This window comes from Calonectris borealis, chromosome 22, assembly GCF_964195595.1.
Source record: "Calonectris borealis chromosome 22, bCalBor7.hap1.2, whole genome shotgun sequence".
NCBI lineage: Eukaryota > Metazoa > Chordata > Aves > Procellariiformes > Procellariidae > Calonectris > Calonectris borealis.
In genome coordinates this window covers 6832126-6855200 of record NC_134333.1, presented here as the reverse complement: position 1 = coordinate 6855200, position 23075 = coordinate 6832126, and the positions used below count along the sequence as shown (strand labels likewise).

General features: G+C 37.9%; 1 protein-coding gene across 1 annotated transcript in view; it reads right to left on the bottom strand.

Moving 5' to 3' along the window:
• TANC2 (tetratricopeptide repeat, ankyrin repeat and coiled-coil containing 2) overlaps positions 1 to 23075 on the bottom strand; it is a 245472-nt gene that overhangs the window by 187634 nt on the left and 34763 nt on the right. The window contains exon 3 of the mRNA XM_075171255.1: positions 16874 to 16973. Coding sequence (XP_075027356.1) covers positions 16874 to 16940 — 67 coding nt within the window. The 5' untranslated portion in view covers positions 16941 to 16973. The remainder of the gene's footprint in view (positions 1 to 16873; positions 16974 to 23075) is intronic.

The window sequence follows — 23075 nt, the reverse complement described above, 5'->3', positions numbered from 1 at the left end:
TTACTGCCCAACCAAAACCAAGTACCACAGCACAAAGCACTCACTGATTAGAAAAGCACTTCCAGCCTGAAAAACTGCTCATGTGACTGAGCATTTATATTACAAATAGAACACATGATGAGCACAGACAAACGTGTAACATAATGAAATATTACGGACTTCTACTGCTGGAAAATGCATTGGACATTTAAAATTAGTTTTAACTTCAACTCAGAATACTGATAATTCATTAAAATTCATTAAAAACATTAAGACTTTGGAGAACTCTGCAATGCTACTTTAACTCTAAGTTGGTTGTAACTTCACAAATATGCTAAATACTGTATGAACAAGGAATGCACACTAGTTAGATCATAAGGAAAAGAAAAGGCGGCGGCAAGGTAAAAAGTAACTTTTATGTCAAGAATGTACTGGTTGCTTGATATTTATGAATTTTTTTGTTCATACCTAACAAGAAATTCATATGCATATCAAGAGAAGGACAAGTTAATGTAGGTCCACAGTCATCTTAATTACAATTCTTACATAGAACTGCTTGCAAACCAGCTGCCTGTAAAGTTAAAAATTCAGACTTCTTCAAATACCTCCGAGTTCAGAAATAAGAGGGAGCCATTCTCCTGTTACAGAGACACCCATCTCCAGGATTCAGCCAACAAACTTCAGAAGATACTCCCCAACTTACCTGCAAATACGGGGGAAGTAAAGCACAAAGAAACCGTGCTCTGTGAAGAAGTTCTTTAATCCTCGATCAAATTCACAGCCAAGATCTGTGGACATCTTCGACAGTACACAGTATTTACTCAAGGAAGCTTATCCGCACTCACTGAAAGGGGCTTTTACAATTAAGGAAGTAAAAGGCAGGAGCTCTTTCACAATGTTCTCTTCTTGCTATACTGGCCAAGACTAACGGTCAAGCCATCCCCTCCGTTGTCAACACTGTTTTATCCACAGCACATGGCAAAGGCAACGGTGCCAGCAGCAGCACAAGCCAGAAGGATACCTTGCACATAGCCAAGGCGAATCTACCAGTCTCCTTTCTCCCTGGCTTCTCCCCTCCGAAGCCCGAAAGACCTCTTCCTTTCACAGGAGATTAATCAGGCTCCCTGGCCCTGAGCTGCTACGTTATTCATTCTCTCTGCTGGAGCAGCTGGAGTAAGGCCAGCCGCCTGGATTTCTTTCATGCACAGTGTCCTAAAGAGACACGTTTGGAAAAAGCACCCTGTGATAAATCATTACTGTTGCCAAGTATAGTTACAAAATACTAACAGACTTTCTGTCTTGAAAAGAAAGAAAAAAACCCAAAGTTGACATTAACCTCTTGTGCACCGCGATGCCTGAGAACCTGTACGCAAAACACTTTCCCACTGACAACACAACCAAGAAACAACTATATAACAACTATGTACAACATGTATGCATTAGATTTGAATAAATCAGAAAAAAGAAGCGTCTTTAATTTCCGAGAATACAGGTGGTTTTTTTTGTTACCCTACTGAATTTAAAAGGAACCAGGTAGAAGACCAGATTTCAAATTAATTGAATCTAGTCACTTAAAAATGCAGGTAATCACACAACAGGATTTTCAGAAGTGCCCGAGAAGCACCGTACTATTTAAGAACTCCTGGAAAATCTGACAAAAGTAAAGTTAAAATACTTTTTCTAAAATGGCCCATGTCCAAAAATTGTATTTATCCCAATTAAAAATTGGATCAATTTGTTTAGTAAAATGAAAATTATTCTTTCAGTTTAAGCTTGTCACACTGTGACTAAAACAGCCATCCCTGTTTTGTTAAAATATGGGTTTATAAAATATAGACTCAAAAAGCTCAAAGTCCGTACACCATGCTTTTCCGCAACTATAACACTGGAAGTGCTACGACATGCAGTGTGGGAAATACTTCTCTTAGGAAAACAGGAAGAAAATTAAGTGAACTGACTTGGATTAATAAGCAAGTGATTATGGCAAGGCCTGCTTCACTGTCATTATGCACTTACAAAGTAGCCTCTGTTTCATTTGATTTCTGTCTCACTGTGCCCTAATTTTACTGAAGTGCTTTCAGGTGCGGCTCCTGCAGCTAACCTGTCTCACTCTTTCCCAAGTACGATGCTGAACAGGCAGGAACAAACAGTACACTCCCTCCCGAGCCGCTTCAGAAAATAAACGCCGAAGTTTCATTTTCACGACTTCACATGTATTTTAAAGCGATGATCTTCTCTCTGGAGTGTGTCAAGAAAAGAGGTAAACTTTGTTGGTCGTACAAAGAACAACCAGCAGAGACAAATGTCTCCATTTAATAGCAAGGATGTATCTCGAGCATATGCAGTGAGCAAAAGGTTCTTGCTTTGTTTAATTGTCAATAAAGAGAAGATAAAGAATAGCTGGAAATTCAGCTTAAAAACTGTTAGTGGGCTTTTATCTTGCAGGTCAGCTTTCAGGGCAACATTTCCTAGCTAAGGATCATTTATCAGCCATGTGGATCAGCAGACAGTATCTAAAAGGCAGCTGTGATGTTTAGACACCTAGAATTCAAATTTTTCTTACATTTTAGAACTTTGATCTACTGAAGTCTTTCTAGATGTCTGTATTTAATAACACAGCATTGTTGTAAACTTTCAAACAAGTTTTGTTCATGTAACATACTAATTAAAAATATAGACGCATTTTTGAACTTCTAAACAAAAAAATGTAGAACCACCACCAAGAATGCTTTCCATAGCTTTTTATTCCTTTTGATAAAACAGTGTTGGCAACTCAGTGATCAGAATGAGATATTTCACTGTGAACAACTTCAAGGAATACTTTAAAAAAAAAGTGTAAGTGGATGACCCAATCATTAAATCAGACAAGAACAACGCAACAAATAAATCGTTTAAATGCACTATTAATTCTTGTGGTATCAGTGAAAGAAAGTGTTTTAATACAAGTTAAAAGCAGACTAATTTGTATTCAGTATAGCAATAAATTCATGTATTAATACTTCACTTGAAATTGTAACAAAAGAAAATTGAAATATAAATTAAATGCCTCTTTTTAAATCACTATATTGAAATCATGAGATAATCTGTGATCTTCATTTCTTACTCTTAAGAATGGACCAAAGGTACAGTTCATTAGATTACCTTTCGTCTCTCGACAATTAGCAACAGAGGTCTCAGAGAAGAGTTGGTGGTTGATAACCATTCTGAAGTGTAACAAATAGTTTCATGCACCACTTCATCACAATTCACCTAAGAGAAGACACTGATTTTCAAACTTGCTTAAATGACCCAAAACACCTTCTGCTAAGATCTGGACACCTTGCCAAAGCTGCTTGTAAAACCATGTCCCTAAACTTGCTTAGATTTTGGGGGGGGTTTGTACACTGAGAGTATGGGTCGGTTTCTGTACTAATCACATCCTCAAAAAAAACCCATGATATAAAAGGAAAAATAAATCCTTGAACATCTGAAAGATCTTGCAGCAAAAAGATCCACAATTCCCTCAAATAGGTCATTTAAAAATGGAAGCTTTAGCAAAAATTATCCATGAGTTATCTAAAAATATATCCAATATTTAAAAAAAAAAAAGTCCTCATACGCATGTTGAGAGAGTAAAAGTTTCTGTGCATGCAATAGAAACAGTCTGAAGAGGACAAAGTTCTAAAGAGATGACAGCTTAAAAATCAATCCTCTTATAAAGAAATAATATATATAATATATAATTTTTCCATTAAAAATATTAGTAAGTACTGGACACTTACTCTTCCTTAAGGAAAAAAGAAAAAAGGAAGAGCAAGTGCAATAAAGAGAATGTAATAATGACGTTATAGACATTGATTCGCCAACACTTAGTACAGGTACTTCATGCATCAGAGATGCTTATATGAAGGAAGTTAAACATATGTCTTTGCAAAACCAGTAACTTTACATACATAGTGCTGAATTGGGAGCTGCAAAAGCCACCCTTGCAAAGCCATAGAAAAGCCCTGGAGGCTGGGAAGAGGATGCAGGAGAAGGGAGCTGATTTTAACCTTTACTGAATTGTGTTTGATCACATTTGTGTACATCACACATTAGAACAATCCACTATAGATCAGTAAGTTTTATATAAACTGGCCAACACTTAGTGCACAAAAATCCCTCAAAAATAAAAATATGAATCATACACGGAATATAATTCTAGGATAGAGCAATATGGTTTCAACATCTGTCAATGTAATAAACAAATGCAAGAATCTGTATCAACACTTCCCAGGGATAAGTTACACTGAATATAAATAATATTTATCTTTAGGTACTGAAAAAAATTGTGATATGGAAAAATCCCACGTCTTTGGTGGAAATTTAAGTAAAGGCATGCTTAGACTAGTAAGGATTAATAACACTGAGGAGAGTGTGATGAAAATGGATCCAGTTAACAGACGTGTGAGGCCAGAGGGTTCAGCTCTCTGGAGACGGCACTGAAGACAAACCAACCTCTTTAAAACACACCCACCGCAGACCAGAAGAACAGGCAAAGTTTGCCCTCTAGTCATGCTCCAAAGAGCTAAAGGACACCAGGGATCCAGCAACCGCGTGCGCACACAGAAAACCAGCAGTGAAGAGGCTCGGTCATCTTTGTAACAGCACAGTCTGGGCAAACACAAGCAGCACGGGCCTGGCCCTGAGTGGTAACTCACTGCACTCCGCGTATGTCTTGCAGCATCTAGCAACACGACTATTCATTTCTCAAAGAAATAAAAAATAACTCATGAAGTAGCTTTGTTTCATTTTGTTCAAGAATACTCCTACCACGCTGTAAGAGGGAACACGTCCAGCCGGTGCAGGAGTGTTTGATATCCGAAAAATGTTTTGCACGTGGAGCACAGAATCAGTGTGCAGTCTTTGATTTGTTTCATGAGGTTCCTTCCCTCTTGTGAAAGGTTACGAAACTGCAGATTGTTTCTTAACTGTGATTAAATAACCAAAATTGAATTAAAAAAAAAATTCAGCAGTACTGTGAAGTCCCAGAAACTTCCTCACGATATCTGACATACCTTTTCTAAAGCTGCTTCAACTCCTACCACAACAGCAGCTCTTCAAGGTTAGCATTTCAGATCCTATCAAGCTAGAACCACCGTGGCACGCAACTTCAGCTTGCCTTATAGCCAAAGAGTACGCTGATCTCTCCAAAGCTGTCTCTGACATACGGTGGTATTCTAATGCTTCTTTCAGAGCAATAACTACAACTCTCCTGACTGTCATCACACCTCATCCATCTTTTTCTATATTCTTTGCTGCTTACTTTATAACTGGAGAGTTGAAAAATCAAAAATATTAAAAATGAAATTTAATAAAGTAACAACCTAATAATACCTTCCGCCATCCAGTTACAGTCTCATTTTGACTTTTATCATCACATTTAGAAGCTAAAACATAAAATGAAATTATGAGACGAGAGGCTTATTTTGCATTCTGAGATTTTAAAATAGAACTGGGAATACAGACTCCCTCTATCCCACACAGCAATTAATATTTCTTCCTTCCATACTATTTTATAATATTCAAAGGATACCTAGAAGAACTTTCCTTCCCCCTCCCCAAACAAATATAAAAAGCATGATTTTTGCATTGTAGCATCTGTGCCACATGCTCTGCCGCTCAGAGTTTCTACTTTATATTCTTTGTATTACCTACACTGCATTAAAAAATTATATATTGCTGCTAAAAGATTATTCTCTTGTGGCCTCACTGAACCTATTCCTACAAGTTAATCAGAGAAAAGACACTGAAGTATAAGCCCTTCACAAATCTCCTGATAATTTAGGCTCCAAAAAAGCTAAATTTAGTACTAAAAGTTGTGAAAAGCCACCTTGAAAGAGCATTTTCCAAAGAGCTGAATTCATTCTTAAGAGAGGAATTCAGCTCTCCTGCCCCCATGAGTCACCGGCTCCTGCTGTAGTACCGCACACTTGCACGTTATACAATGAGAAAGAGATCTGCCCAGTTCATCTATCGATGTCATTTATCGCTTGGAAAATCTTCCTGAAATTGTGCCAAGCCACGTGATGTGAAAATTCACAAGCTAATTAGTAAAGGAAATTACCTACGGCTTTCTATGATTGACCAATTAATTTGAAATCATTGCAGGCAGGATTTCACTGCAAACAGAAATTACAGTTTCAACATTCAAAAATACAAAGCCTGATATTTAGCTTGAACTTTTCTCATTTTAACTATTTTTGCTGCACATGAAGATGTTTGCTTTTTTTTGTGCCATATCAAGTTCTGATGACAGGAAAATAGACATTATATATTCAACACACTAAGGTAAAATGACAAAATCAACATGCAAGTGTTGAATATTTCTAAAACAATTTCTTTATTTAGAAACATTTGATACTTAATAAGCGTCCAGAATTGTGAATCACATTACTTTTAGTTTGCTTGTATAAAAAACAGAAATCCATACAGATAAGATCATTCATTTTGTTTAAATCGTCCTTAAAGTTAAGGAATCCAAGTTTGTTGCTTACCTAAGAACTGGGGCTAGGCTTGTTCCAGTAGAGAAAGCCAAAGATCAGTCATTAGACATCACTGATTTTACACATGAAATAGTTGAATTCACAGATACAAACTTTAGTTCTGAATTGCCTTGTTTGTATTTTTAAAACTACTATATACATGATAATTATTAAGGTTTCCTCAGACATCCTGGAAAGGACATTCCGCTTTCCCAACAGTTTAGCTTAACAAATCCCTCAAATTTATTATGTTATTTTCTTTTGAAGCAAGTGTGCGTATTCTTTTTGACTCGTGTATGAGAAAACTTTTTTCTTTCAGAAAGAGAAGGCAAGGTCATTTGACATGGAAAAATATAACTTTATCTCCTTTGCATATCAGCATGGGGCATTTCAGCAGAGCTTTTGATACATGATTTGTCAGAAAACTTCTACTCCCTCTACTGGTTCAGCGAGAGTAAGGCAGCTATAGGTGGCTGTTGCATACCCACTAGTATATGCGAGTAACACCACGAAATCCAAAATTACACAGAATATACCTATTTCATTCTGTTCTCCTTACACACCTGTGTCACTACAGTCTGACTGTAATAGTATACTGATAATGTCTTTCCTTAGCCCAAAAAATTCTACTAGATTCAATAACAGAATTGATGCTTGTGATCTGCTTAGCACCTATGCAGTATTGCATTTTAAAGCTCAACACGTTGACTCACATAGTATGCAGTAAAATGATTTTGACAAAATCAGTAATCGCTGTGAGCTCTTCTTCAGTACTTGTCATCAACACATCCAAGTGCTGTACAAAAATTGGCTGCTCATTTGCAAGGGTAAGGGATGAGGGATTATCCCCATTTTACAAATGTAAATCTAAGGCACACAGATTACAGATGTCTACCAATTTCTACCAGTTTTTGGCCCTCAACTTCAATTATTAAAGAGGTAGTATGTGAGAGCACTGACCATATGCTCTTTCATTCATTCAGCGATTGCCTTCTCTCTTTCTTCTCTTTCTTTACCTACCAATATGCTTCTACTTCTGTGCACATAACTAATACCCAAATACCTGTCAGGAGAAGGTCTGGAACCCTGATACCACATCTCTTTGTGAGCACCCAGTCAAAAGACCATACTATTACCCATCATCCATCCCCTGCACTCAGGGGTAGTCCGTCCCACAAGTGTGACTTTGCGTTTGTCCTTGTTGAACTCTGTAAGGTTCCTCTGGTTCACCAAGGTCCTTCAGACTGGCAGCCCCTGCTCTTCAACGCATCAGCTGCTGCCTCCAAGACAGCGTTGCCCACAGACTTGGTGAGGATGCTCTCCATCCCTTGTCCAGACTGTTGCTAAAGATGCTATATACTACTGACACCAGTATCAACCTCTGAGGAATGCTCCTCATAATCAGCCACCAGTTATGACTTTGAACTTTTGATCACTCTCCTTTGAGCCTGACAATCCAGCCAGCTTTCCTCTCAGGCTGCAGTCCATTTGTCTAGCCCACATCCCCACCAGCTGGCCGCAAGGGTCTTAGACTGTGTTGAAAGCCTTGCTAAAGTCAAGGTAAGCTGTGTCCACCACCCCATTCCCATCTGCAGAGCCAGTCACCTCATCACTGAAGGCAATCAGGCTGCTCAAGCACAATTTGTAATTTGATAAATCTTTCTGTGTCAGCTTTTCCCAATGACCTTGTTGTCTTTCATGCCTGGAAATGCCTTTGAAGAAGTCTTCATAATTTTTCCCATGACTGTCAGGCTGTCAAGCCTGTATTTCCCCAGACCTCCTCATTTCCCTTAGATGGGTATAAGGCTTGCCTTTTCCCAGTCCCTGGGGACCTCCTCATGCTTCTTGGCACGTACCTTCCAGCTTCCTACATTCTCCTGTGAAGATACGGAGACACCAGAAGCGAGCTCTGGTGGAAAGCATCTGGAGAATGACTGGGGAGCTCCAATTCATAACAACCTTGTTACAGCTTTCATACTACACTATCTACACTGATAATTCTTTGCGTGAGGAGGCTGTTCAAAGCTCTTTAAAGGTTTATTAGCAGTTATCAGTACAGTAAAAAGCCAGTTATGTTCTTTAAGCAGCATTCAGTGGTTAGTCAACAGGGATTAAGCAGCTAGGTTGCACAACTGAACAGTTTTGTTTATAAAAATACCTTTTTGACAAAAAAAAGGATCTAAAGAAAATTTTAAAACTATTTCTAAAACTTATTACAACATTCACTACGCAGCTCCATTAAAACTGTTGGCAAATGCAGTAGGAACAAACACCATGTAATATGAGGAAGAAAGATACTCCCAACATCACGTTTCCCTCTTTTCGTCCAAGCCTCCTTCCTACCGTCTCCAGTAAGAGCAGCTTCCACAGCTATACTCACAGCCCCAGACATCCAAGCACCCCTTACTTTCTTGTCTTGCTCATTCCGGCATGAAGTCAAAGCTTATACAGAAGACCACTGAACTCCATGAGCTCTGGTCAAATACTGCTTTCTGCCAGTACAACACTCAATGGAAAGTATTACATATAATCCACAAAGGCAAATCATTGTTTCTGCAGTTTCTGACAGCTCAAAACCAAGCATACAGAGTGAAGGCTTTCAGGTAAGTTTGGAGTGAGAAAAGGTGGTCGATGGCGCAGTGTCAGTGGAGCCAAGCACTGTCTAAGGGCAGAGCTCTAAGGGGAAATGGCACAACCTGCAAACATTACCGCTCCCTGACCCCTTTAATTTCAAAAATCGATTCCCTTGTTTGCAGAATGGATGCCCACATAAAGGACCAGTTTAAAAAGCCTTTTTCTTTTCCTTAGAAGAAGCTCTCTGGAGGTTAAAGAGCTCAGAACAACATATGCGGACAGCAGAAGGGGAGATGGCTGTCATAACGGAAGCAGCCCTCGGAGCAGAGCAGGAGGACAAATCGGCCCCTGCTATTAGAAGGGACTTCGGTGAATTAATCTCAGCAATCAGATCTGTAGAATCGCTAATGAAGGGCAAGGTTTGAGAAGGATTAAAGCTGATACAGAAGAACTTGAGAATGGGCTCACTGACCTAGAGATAAATCTTGGATGAAAACCAGCAAGTAGGAATACGTCTGAAAAATAAAATGTGGATGACTGAGGAAAAAGAAGTGCTTGTAGATGCACTGAGAGAAATAAAAAATGGGGAAACAGCAAAAGAAAAAGAACTAGCTCCCAGCAGCTGTAAAGGAGACAACCCTGTCAAACACTCAGGGCATGCCTTCCTCTCATTTTAGCTATTTGAAACAAATACGGCAATCAGCATAGAAGAAATACATCAAACATTTTTCTCTCACCTCCCCAAACTCATGTACCTAACTTTACAATTTAACCTTTTTGAACAAATGGGACAGAGTCTGAAGATTCTTTCATTCATTTTGATTTGGGGGAGGAAAAAAGAACATTTCAAGCTCTGATGCAGGGTACTTTAATGAAAAGGGAAGAACTAAATAAGAACTACATCTGTATCAAAACAGTAAATATGCACGATACACAGGGCCTGCCTTTCAAACAATGTTACATATTGAAGAGAACAGTACAATGTAAGTGAGGAAAAAGGTTGTAGAAGTCCCCAAAATTTAAGCCTCATAGTAAAGAGCACAAAATACAAAGACAGAGATGCTGCTCTATCATACAAAAAAAAAAAATATCAGACCTTAAGAAACACGGCATTCTTCCAATTCCCTCACAAAAAATAAAGCCAAAAAATCGGGAATACTGAGAAGGAGAACTACAAGATCATGAGTATTCAAGAAGATTTATCTCAAAGAAAACATAAGAAGTGGAACCATTCTAGATTCCAGAACTAGTGCAGTAAAATGTAGTAATCCGATGGGCTGAAATGTTGAGAAAAATGGAGGAAAGGCCTATTGTAGGGTTTGAAAACAGGGGCAAAGAAAAAACGAGTTTTATAAGTGTACCACAATATGGGACGTTAGAAGGGGAGGGTCAAGGCAAAAAGGAAGGCTTAAAATATGGCTCTGAAAAACTCTGCATGTGCAAATCATTTAAGAATACCATATAACACTATGAGATGACAATCAGAAAACACTGAGAAAGGACTAAAAATCCCTCTCCAGAAAAAGATTAGCATATATGTCTGTATTTGATGAAAGCAAAAAAGATTAAAACAATAAATTAAATCTCAAGAGGGTGGAAAAAGCCACAAAAAGGATGTGGAAACAAAACTCACTGAATGGTGCTTCAGGTAATAAAGTCACTTTTAGGGCTCTGGAAACACGGAGGTGGGGTGAGGATATCCATTGCTTGCTATTCATAACAGGATGGAGGCAGCCTTAGTCAACACACTTCTCGTTACAGCTGGTGATGTTCAAATTTGTGAAAATATTGGCAAAGCTTAGGCTGACAGAGCTGGATTGTCCCCTGCTCCCCCCATACACTCACACACAGAAGCATAAAACAATACAGGTTGATAAACTCTAGTGGAACGGTCGAGTCAGTTAACAAAAAAATTACAAACACAGTAAAGGACTGAACAGACCCGTCAAATAAGAATTATTTATCAGCTATAAAGCAAGTTAGGTTAACATCTGTGGTGTTATTAAAAAAAAAAAAGGTATCTGTGGATCAGAAGTAAAGAAATACATATTAGAATAACATGGGCACTAGCTGCTAAAATTCTCTCTAAGATAGCTACGCACGAGAGAAGCAGAAACTTTATTGTCCAAGCATCTTTTATTTGTCTGGGAAGAGAGCTTGGTATATGAATAAGACAGATTCTGACCAAATAAATATGCCTGACTAAGAAGAAAAATGTGTGCATGCGTACACACATATCTTCCTGATATACTTCCTTCCTAAGAAGAAATACATTAAATTACAAAAATGAAAAACGTAACTTTCAGGAAGGGTCAGTTCATTCTTAACAAATTCAAGGACAAGACTTCACTGGGGTCAGAGGGGCTATGAATTTGTCCACATACTTGAGACTTGTTTAAAAACAGATTTATGAAACACTAGCAAACTTTTTGGAAGAAAGTGCTCTGCATTATTTTTTGGATGGAATACCCTGAACATGTGGATACATTCGGCATTCAGTACCACAATACATTCTGTAAGTCTGATAGGTCTTTTAATATTTCTCTTCTAATGCTTTCTTAAATTAAGTTATCCCAACATCTATAGGACCCACCCGCTGGATCTCATCACTCAGCAATTTCTTTCAGAAATTAAATCCAAAAAGCATTTGTGACCCTCTAAAATTCTTTTTGGGGTAAAAATTAGACTTAGACTTCCTAAAGAGATCAGATAAGAAACTGCATGGAGTTCTGGCCAAGCAGTGATGAGACCTTCACAGAAATGCCTTTTATCTTAGAAAGGCAAGAATCAAAAGAGAAGAGCATTTGACAAGGGCTCTTTTAGTCCTGGAATTAAAATATAAAGTGGCAGGTTCCAAAAGGCCCTACAAATACATTGCAAGTTAGAAGTAATTGGCTCTCCTGTGAACCAGGAAAGAAGAACAAGTTTTAAAAACCCTACACCAAAAATATTACGAATGACAGACACGCTCCTAGCTAGTAAGCTCGAGATGAAAATTGTGTGCATATCAGTTAAGAACAAGTAAAATACAATTCCTAAATAACTCAGAAGAAAAAAGCAGATCCTTTGGGCTAGTTTATAAAGGATTAGATGTGTCAGATAAATTTAACATGCAAAAAAAAGACAAGAGTACTTTAAGAACCAACTTCAGCCTCCGCCAGAAATAAAAGGCACAAATTCCTGGACTTACACCTCACAATGTGAAAAGAAATATAAAACCAAATAAAACATGCAGTTTTGCAGCTGAATTTTACTAGGTTCTAAAGGGAATCTGAACTCTTACAGTAGTATTAATTTAATGCGATAATGTAAGAAGGAAATAGTCCATCTGCTTGGAAAAGAAACAAGGATAATTATAATAGCTGGAAAGATTGGATCCATTACACAGGCTTATTTCACTAACACGATACTGGAATTAATATATTAGTGGATTGATTTGATGTAAACTAATTAAATACGTACCCAGATCAATGAATGTGTAGTATAAGCAAGCAAACTGCAGATAAATATGAGACAAGTTCTTGATAAAACAGATAAAAACAATAGAGTACCTTATAGTGTCTGGATACAGAGAACAGAACAGAATTGCCCTGGAAGGGCTGAATTAGGAGGAAAGAAGCCTCAAAAAAATTTTCTGACAAGCAGCAGCAGGCCAGAGTGCCTACCTGCAAGTCTTAATGCAAGTGCTTGCCCCAGCCATAGGGCTTCTGGCCACAACGATCGTGCTGGATCTTGAGCCAGAAGGAATAAAACAATGGAGCAAAGCACAGTTCTTTAATGCTTTAAACCAAACATATTCTAGGTAAATTTAGTCCTGGATACAAACTTACGAGTCAGAAAACTTACATTCTGCATACCTCTGTAAATTAATTTAGAATAGAAAAATAAAGGTAATATTTAACTATACTCAGATCACATTTCAGCTTTAAAGACACTGCTGTCTCGTAGCTTTGTGGAATATCCGTTTATGACAGAGCAAAATACAGCCGAATCAAAATACTACTGCAGTCATAATGTGTCCTCAAGGCATTACTGTAAAATATCTTGAGTGCCCTTGAGTCACAAGAGAATTTTTGTTAAGACAAGAGATTAAATATGTGCACAAATACACATGCACAGTTGTACTGCATACAGTACGCTGCTATGAAATCCTACCAGTAGAGTTTTGAAAGTACACACACACAAAATTAACCACAGGAGATTACACAATCTGATGCTGCAGTAGAAATTCATTTATTTTAATTGGCATTACTGCATGTAACTCAACATTCATACACACGTAATTGGTATTCTTCTTTTATAAATATTTTGTGTGTTCCTGAACCACAGTACCATAAAGAGTACCAAAGAAAAAAACCCACCCCAGCTGAGTCAAAATAAATTTTAACCACAGTTCTTCAGAGAAGTTGCTCAGCAGTTTCTGAAGGAGGAATAATAAAGCGGCATTTTACTGTTACCACTACCAGTGTTCTTTTAATCATGAAGAATTATCAAAACCACATCACAACGTCTAGGGATTGTTAGCTTGACTTCCCTGACCCTGTTTGCTAACTATGTTACTGCAAATGAAAGAAACTGCAAAGAACAGTAATTTCAAAGGCCAGCGTGCTCACTTGTATTCCCCAAGAAAAAAACCACAATACCTTTAACCCTGCTTCAAAGGTTTACTCCTGCGCACTGGAATGCAAAATGGCTGGAGTGGAGGAAATTAAGATACACACACTGCAATTTCATCCAAACCCACACACACCAGAGACACCCAAGTGGGCTGTCACCTACCCACGTAATTTAAAATCATTACATGGAAGGTGAATCAACAGCAGACCTGAAACCTCTAATAGATTACTTTCACAACATAGAACTGATTTTGAGTTTGTTCCCAATTCCCAGAGATGGGTGTAGCTCTGTGTTAGAGTTTCCCTGTGAAAACAGGTTGTTCCGGAGACATCTGCCGCTGCTGCCGGGGCAGCTCACGCTCCCTCCCCTGGCTCTACCCTCCAGATCACACTCTCCCGTGATGAAACAGCTTCTGAGGCCGTGAGGCAAATCAGAGCACCAAAACTATCAGGGAAGTTTCACTTCCAACTTCTATTTAGCAATCTAAATATTGCTAATGATAAATATAATTTTAAAAATTCAATAAATACCTCATCTTTTTAAAGCACTTGGCTAAAAAAATCCAGAACCCCCCGTGTCCCACCTACGCCTCCACAAAAACAGTCCCCACAAAATCATAACAGTGAAGGCAATAGTTATGTAGGTGACCTGAAGGTATGCACTCACCATGCGAAAACGTTCCAGAGAATGAAACACTTGGACCTAACTGTTAGACATGTATGTTTATTCAAGGAGGTGGGAGGATTCCTCAAGATCTTTTCCTTCGCGTACCGAGAGACTGGGAAGGGAGGGAGGATGAAGAGAAAGGGAGCACGGAGGTTTAGGGTAAGCACAGCAAACAAGTAAGATGATGAGTATCAAGTCGGGTTGTTCAGACCAGCACAGGACTGCTCTGTCGCTGTCAGAGACAGAGTGACAAGTTCCTTTTGTATATTATTAGATAAGTACTATCCTTTTTTATCAACTTTTAAAGCATCAAATTTGTAGTTCGCCAGAATTGCAAAGCAAATTTCAGGCTTGTAATACTGTATGCTACACAGAAATGCACATGGAAGATTTATTGATTTTTTCCTTACTGTGTTGCAAAGAAAACCAGGATTAAATATATTTATTAAAAAAAATCTAGGAAGCAATGAACTCATCTAGTGTCATGTTACAGTTTGATAGACTAACACTTATCTGAAAAATTATTTTCCAGTGGAGGGATATTTTCCATTTAGACACTATTAATACAACAAACCTTATCATCTCCTTTTTTCATTCCCTCTCCTCCCCTGAAGAATGCCAAACAGAACTTCTCAATAAAGCAACTTATTTCAAAGGCAGAATTGCAATAAATTATATTAAGCATACAGTATAGTCATTAGGCATTAGAGAAAACCTCATCTATCAAATACTGTCATACTGTTTTTCAAGAAGACCTATCTCTTTTTCTGTTCTGCTCAAAGACAGAAGTACAGCCCTATCAAATCTTATTATTCCAGAACTGACATTTTTCATTCACAAAATAAGAAACATGTATTTCCAAAGGTCTGCATATACAAGATCCTTAATATTGCTTTGGGAGATAAGCCAAAAGGAATACTAGGGACTGATACAGAACATCTGACAAAGATACGGCTTTGTACAGAAACCACAATTTAAGATTATTTGTCTACGTACAGTTTTCCAAAGGTTGTGAGTATCATCAGAGGACTCGTACTTTCCTGGGGTTTAAATTGTAAATGTGATACTTCACAGAGATACAAAATCACAAGAGAACAGAGCCATCTGCTCGTGTGTCTTCCCAAAACCTACGTGTCTTTTTATGCAGGTACCTTCCTCAGATTAACCACTCCTGCAACAAAAGACTAAGGAGTTCATAAGGAAAGAAAATCTCCGTCATAAAAGCAGAGAATGACAACCACCACCTCAGGCTCGAATTACTAAGGGCGTCTTTGCAAAAGAGACATTTTTCCCACTATATGAGATACACCCTAGTTATAGTAACTAATGCAAGGAAGTCAACACCATGATGCACTGCTTAAACTTTTCATGACAAGTATCTTCAGGATCAACCAACACAAACTGGGACTCTCACCAGAAACCAGACTCTAACAGATTACTGACATCCAAGGACCAAAACCAAGTCAGTGCTGCTACAAGGCAGCTTCAGGACACGGCGAAGCCGTACTGCTGAGAAACGTCATTCCCCTTCCCCAAATAAAACTTGGGGTAGTAAGATATTAAAAGTGGGGGGCAAATTCTGGCACTGTGAGAAATACATATTAACTTGTTTCAACCAAGGGAAAACAGATCGTTTTTTCCATTGCATTTATCACCGTTGTATCTCTGCATCTTCACTTGTGGTTTCCCATGGCATATACACATGCACTATTTACACAGACGCCCAAGCACAAATAAACACTGTATCCCAAAATATTCAAAATGTACTGCCAGATGGCCTTAAAAAGAAAAACGAAAGATCTAATTAAAAGCTCCTATACTGCCAGCACTCCGTTTTTGGAAATAAATACAAAAGTTAAATAAAAATGTTTCTAAAGCATATCAATATTTTTGTAATGTTTTGCTTCACAATTACAATCTCTCCTAACCTCTTTCATGGATCAAACAGGCCAAACCATATGAACCAGTGTTAACTGTAAACTCCTTTCCTGGCATGGTAGAAAAAGGAGATTAACAGAAATGGCGACTAAATTTGGGCAATTTCTTGTTAATTCTTGTTAAATCTCTTCCCATCCCTCTCTCTCCCTCCTGTTTACAAAAAAAAAAAATATGCTATTGCTATCACAAGTATTGTCTGTAATGAAGAAGATTTCACTGCCACAAGTTATCACAGTAATTTTCGAAGAAAAAGTTTTATTTTCTTGATTTCCGTAATTGAAACACAAACCTTGATGTTAGTTTACTGCAGCATTTTGTATAACTATTATTTGTTTTTCCCTACATCTTATCTCCCCAATAAAAACAGATTGTGGTTTACATACATTTTAAAATAAATATACTTATATTTTTAAATATTAAATTACAGCACAATATTAAAATGACCTATGATGATGTTTTGAGTCTACAAGATCATCAACTGAGTACATCTATTCATTAAAAAGAAGAAAGACCCAGTAAGACCAAAACACACATAAAAGGAATACTTTCAAAAACTGTAAATAAAACACATGCACAAGGAGTTGACATTTACTTACCACTGGACCTGTTTTTGCGGTTTGACTTCCCTCCTGTAAGAAGCATCTTGAGACTGTTTCGAAACATGGCGATCCTGTTCCACTTTCTGTATCCCAAAAACTGTGTAAAACAAAAGAACAGGAGATGTAAAAAAATCAACACTCTGATTTGGTCAACAGGGAAACATTACAGAGAAACAGTAAGAAAGTGAAAAAACCAAGATAAAAACTCAGAATGAGGATTTTTTGCCGATACATTTCCTAACAATAGAAATCAACATCCATATAAAGCCTACCATTCTGCTTCCTTTCATTCATCCAGGTTATTACCAGGCCAACACAATTTCAGCACTGCTAGCACAACCCACCTATTTTATCAAATGATTTGACCAAATTATTATCCCACTAAACTGGGAAAGACACAGCATTTAGCAAACTCTGCCTCCATTTCCCATTACTATGAAAGCCAAACCTATCAGAAAGAGTTGCTATCCTTCATGTTGCTCAGAAAAAGTCCATCTTGCTGACAACAACCCACAGACTACAAAAGCTGTTGTGTTTAGCTCCCGGGCTGGTTGACTGTCTTCTGTGAGTTGAATAAATTGTCATGAGGAGGAAAGCCACTCAAACCCAAAGTTAACTGATGCAAAAAATCAAACAGAAACATTATCCATGTATTTTCCTCGCTCTATACGTCTCGGAAAAAAAAAGTTGTCTCCGTGCTGTTGAAGATAAAAGAATGAGCTTCTGGGTTCACCAGACACACTGACAGCTTGTTCTGGTGGAACATCCTCTTATTAAAGTAGGTAAACCATCAAAACAGCAACAACAAAAGCAGCTCCTAACTAGACCAAAAGAATAGTAGAGAGTCTTTGATCAGGACATAATAAACCACAACGTTCCCTCTATTGTACACATTCATCTTACAAGCTAACACATTCATCTTATAGAAATATATCATGAAATTTTTTCCTGCAACAATATTAGGTTCTTCTAGGAGGATGCTCAATAAATGCGATCTTGAGTTTTTTCACTTTTATCTGATATTTTCAAGTATATTAACACAATAACACCCAGTTCAAAGAGCTTTATATGTATATTTAAAGTCACTGAAAGTCCTTCTAATATGACTTACTCACTTACGGAGAGATACTTACATTTCAAGGCAGCAACTTAGAGCATACACGTTACAAACACCAGTAAGCATGCGTGGACGACCTTAACTTTAGCCTTTCATGACTTTCAGGAGATTCCGTTCACTTATTAGATTCCACAAACAGATTTTGGGGTATGTTTGTCTGCATGCATGTATGTATGCATGCATGAATATTAAACAGAAAATACAGTACTGGTAGTTACTTTGCATCTATGAATCGCTTGAGTATCATCTGGCATCTTTCTGAGGCCTTGCATAATGACATCAAAGCACAACGAGCTGGTATTTAGCCTTATTCCCAGGGCTCCTGAACAAAGCTTAGGCCCCTCTTCGAAGCATCCCACTGTTACAGGACTACAAAAAAATTTCCATGTGGGCACAAACACAATTGTCTTAAATTTGAATTCTATTTATTTAGTTTCTTTAGATGGTTGTTATGTTCCAGCTCACAAAATAGAAAGAAAACTTCTGGGTTTACATATCCTTCCTTTCTTACAATCTGTTATTAATAAACTCTTTCATATACAACACCCTTTGCAACATCAGAAGGGGAAAATATGAAGTAGACATTAAATGTAAAGAGGAGGCAACAGAACTCAAAGTGTTATTTATTTTGGAACATGATAATATTATAATCCCTCCAACATGCCACTAATCCAGATGTTTTTATCTAGGCTTTGAGCAAGACAACAAGAAGGCAGTAAACACCTCCTGCTACTATTCGGAGTACTGCTTGAGTCTGAATGTAACTTAACTTCTCCTCCTCTACAATATTCAGCACTATGCTGATAATGTGTACATTTGATTGATCAATTTTTTTTTTCTTTTAGAAAAAGCAGACTCCAGTAGTTCTTACATTAAGCCAAGTGTTATAGCCACAATGAAGTTAATTTTTTCCTAAAAGTTTATGAACAGAAAAATGTAACTAGCACCTAGCAACATTTTTCCAAGACAGGCAAAACAAGAAGAGGTAGTTTCTTTGTGCTCTGTGATAGTAATATGTAAAAATAAGGAGAAAAAGTTTCACCAGCTATCAGGGTTAATAATGATTCACGCTAACATACCACACTTGCAAGAATACACAACTGTGTTTCAACAAGCAAACTGAGGTACTTCTGGAAGTGTAGCTGCGACAGTGAAGCACGGAGCAAAGGGGAGGCTAACTGATTAAGAATTTATCCCTTCTGTAGGCAGATAACGCAGCCTGCGCTGAGCTCCTCTACCCAAACTTAAATTACCTGCCCTAACTATCCCAGCGCTGTGACTATAGTGCCACAGGTTTGAGCAAGATCTTGGAAGCACTCCCACAGACGTCATACTGAGCGTGCAACTCCAGTGAATTAAGCAATGATACCATTTGCAACCTGCGGACTTCAGTTATAGTTTTGATTCTCTGTTCACGCTAAAGGAAATCAGAATCACCTCCACCGCTGATGACAGAGTAACATCAGACTTTGACTATCACCAGTCTAAGAATAACGTCCTATTTTTCATCTTTTACCTGTGGCCTTAAGTGTACTAGTTAGCCAATACAGGTGGAAGGGCAAAAGGGGACTGTAAAGTGTTCAGCTTGCTATTTCAGATTTACGTAAAAAGAAGGTAAATAAATAACAATCTTACAGCATTTGGTAAGATTAGGGTAGAGGAGAAAGATCCTGCTAAAATCCCACTACAGAAAGTGTAGGGTATTTTCTCTTTCTTTTCTTATTTATCTATTTGTTTTAAAAAAGCAGCTCTCCAGGTATCCATTTTGAGTCCCGTCTGGAAGGACAATCAATCTTTATAATGGCATTTTCCTCAGAATCAAACACTCATGGTAGCAGTGGACAGCCCAAAACTTCAAAGTTCCTATGAATTAAGAAGGAGGTTTAGGGACTATCCCCATGTCAGCCTGCACTGAGAAGAGAACTGAGTGGAGCTGGGCCATCAGTGCTGAGGTATAACCTAATTAAACCTAATCATGCTGAAGAGCCAACTGGACTGAGCCTGAACAGTGCCAAAGGTGAGGACGACAGTTTGCTAATGATGTTTACTTTTAGCCTTCACATGTGAACCTGTGCCAGAAATTGTTGTGCTGCTACTGGGATTGAATTAAGTCTCTGCATAGGGCATATAAGGGGCCTCCATGAATTTGCTCTGAAGAACCATGGAGTACAGAAATAACTGATGTCTTGCATTAAGACCCTGAGTTACCAGCCACGGGATGTCTCAAGGACTAATTCCACGTTCTCAGAGCTCACCTAGAAGCCCCAGAGGACTGCTAGACCTTTAGTGACCTACACAGGCAGGAGATGGAAAGAAAGGCCTTTTAGTAATAGACCTAGTTTAGCATCAACTCATGACGTGCCTTCTCATTGTGTCTTACAGACGATGTTATAGTACTCACTAAATTTATATCCTAATTAGTTAAGGTTTTCACAATATAGAGTAGCAGAATCGGCAAGTCACCAAAATCAACTGCTGTTTTTCTTTCGCATGCACAACCACGTTATTTTGTGGCTTTGAGCAAATGTGGTCACAGCTCGTCCTCGGTTTAGCTAATACTAAGCCAGAAATAATATTCGTTCATGGAATTAGAAGGGTTAAATAGCAAATGGTATTACAGTGTTAGGAGGAGCTGGATCAGGCATTTTTTCATACCCCCAATGAACTCCTCAATATATCCTACAGTCCAGCTTAATTCTCCTCTCCAGTCTCCCAAGCAGCTGTGTCCGCAGAAGCTAAAGACGCAGTATGCTGATGGGGATCCTTTACACTCCCATTGCCATGGGATACTTCTAACATCAAATCAGGCAACCAAGAGCTACTACACTTTGTCACTGAGCTTATCGCTTGTAACTTTACCAAATCTAATGAAGATATTACACAAGTAAAAGTCTCCAAACAGTATCAGCAGATAAATAATAAGGTACTATCTCTATGAACTCTGTTTTATACCATCAATGGCACTTTACAAAAGTGGCCTTTTTTTAAAAACAGCTCAAGAATCTTCTGTTTTATGTATAGACAGACTCTGCCACATGTTGTTTTATACTCTAACAAAGCTAGATTTCAATGAAATACACAAACAAAAACAGTTTCTGGAGCATGAGAAAGCAGTAGCACAAATACAATGAGAAAAAAAAACAAAGGCAAGGGAGTAGAGACAGACTGAACGCTGCAAGCTGCAACTTTACACCAAATGCTAAGCTTGAACAAGTCTGCAATATCTCATTAAATCCTCTTGGATGACTAAGGCCTGTTTCTTTGTTTTCTTAGTTTTAAGACAGAGTTTGTAGACAGGCTGCGAAAACTACTTCACGTTTTGGGTGGCTACACATTATTACAGCCCACAGAAGTAATTTTTGCTTCTTTTTAGAGATTTCCTAGGGAAAGATACTGACTGTCAGACACGGAATTTCAAAATCAAAGCAAGTAATTTTTGCCCCATATACCACCACTAAACCAGCTAGATCCCAGTATTTTCCTCTTCTATGATCACCTCATTAAAAATAAAATTATTTTTTATATAAAGCTGATTAGTAAAGCTAAGCTCTTTTTCAAAAAAGTGTTTGATGTCCAGTGAGACGTACAAACATTGCTTGGCCACTGCTGTCAAGTTTCATGCAAGTTAGCATTAGAAGTTATTAAATATATACTTTTCAGAGTAGAACTCTAATCTACGTTTTTACCAACAATGAAAAGTTTCTAACTACAAAAGTATTAAGGGAATGCAATCTACATCATATGTGCAATGCACATTTCTTAAGAATTTTATTTCCCCCTTAAGTTTTCAGTTCCTTCCTTGCCTCCATAGCGAAAATACCTATGTAAAATGACAAGCATTTCAAAAGTTGTTTCTAGAAAGTAAAATAACAGTAAACAAGTTGGTCTTCCAAACATTTTAAAAGAAACAGATTTCTTTATACATGTTCACAATTTTCTTCCTTGAAATCTCAGTTAGGAGAAAGCCCAATTCGGCTGCCTGTGCATTACGGTGATGTTCAGATTTCAGTAGTTCAGATGGCAGATCAGTAAGTACAGTCAGAGCACCGCCACTACAGAGCTTTTACTGAATGTATGAAAAGGACAACTTCAAAAAAAAAAGCCCATATTTGCAAATTGGAGGTGGTTCAACAATTCTGTCAGCTGCCTCTTTGTATATTAATTTGTGGTTGAAAAGTAAGTGAAGTAAAAGCCTGTAAACAAGAACACGTCTGTGCCAGACCATGAGATCCCATTAGCTCATTGTCCGGTTCAGACAGCAGCTCATACTGTAGCAAATTAAGACAGAATTTACTCCCAGAACCTTCATAATATTCAGCAGACGTTTATGAAAACTATCTAGTCAAAAATTCTCAAAACATTATATTTATAGATAGATAGATATAATATGAAGTATTTGCAACCTTCTATCAAAACACATTTTTCATTGAGAAATCACTACATCTACCATTTGGAAGTGACAAACCACTTCCAAATTTCAGAAGAGCATAAGAAGTGTAAATCTTATGGCATCCCACCTCCACGCAACGCTTTGCCAAGCTATAGACAGGAGCATTACAATATTGCTTAGCGGTATAGTCCCACCCTAATGTGAACGTTGAAAGCCCTCTGTGACAAACCACTTTTGATCATTCAGTGCAGAAGGCAGGCAGGCATTCCCACTTCATTTCTATCGGAGTTTATCATTAAAGATGAAACAAAACTTTGTAAATTGGAATCAGGACTTGGCAGCACCAAGTCAATGGAATATACACAGAAGATCATGACCAATAAAGTTTTAAAAACAAACTCACTAGATAAGCCTTAATTCCTATACTTTTACCACTGACAAATACCATCACAATATTCTGTATGGACAAGCAGGAAAACTGTTAGTCCAGATCCCGCTGCTTATTCCTTTATTCATCTGCTTCTGTCTATCTCAGAGAAGATCCTGAGGCATCACACTTCTTTAGCACATCTTCCCTTAATTCCCAATAGGAATGATGGAAGGAAGGTTTTTTTAAAAGGGTAATTCCTTATGTGTTTTTCTGAAAAAGAAGAGAGTCCTCTGACAGAAAATATACACTCAGTTATGCAAAA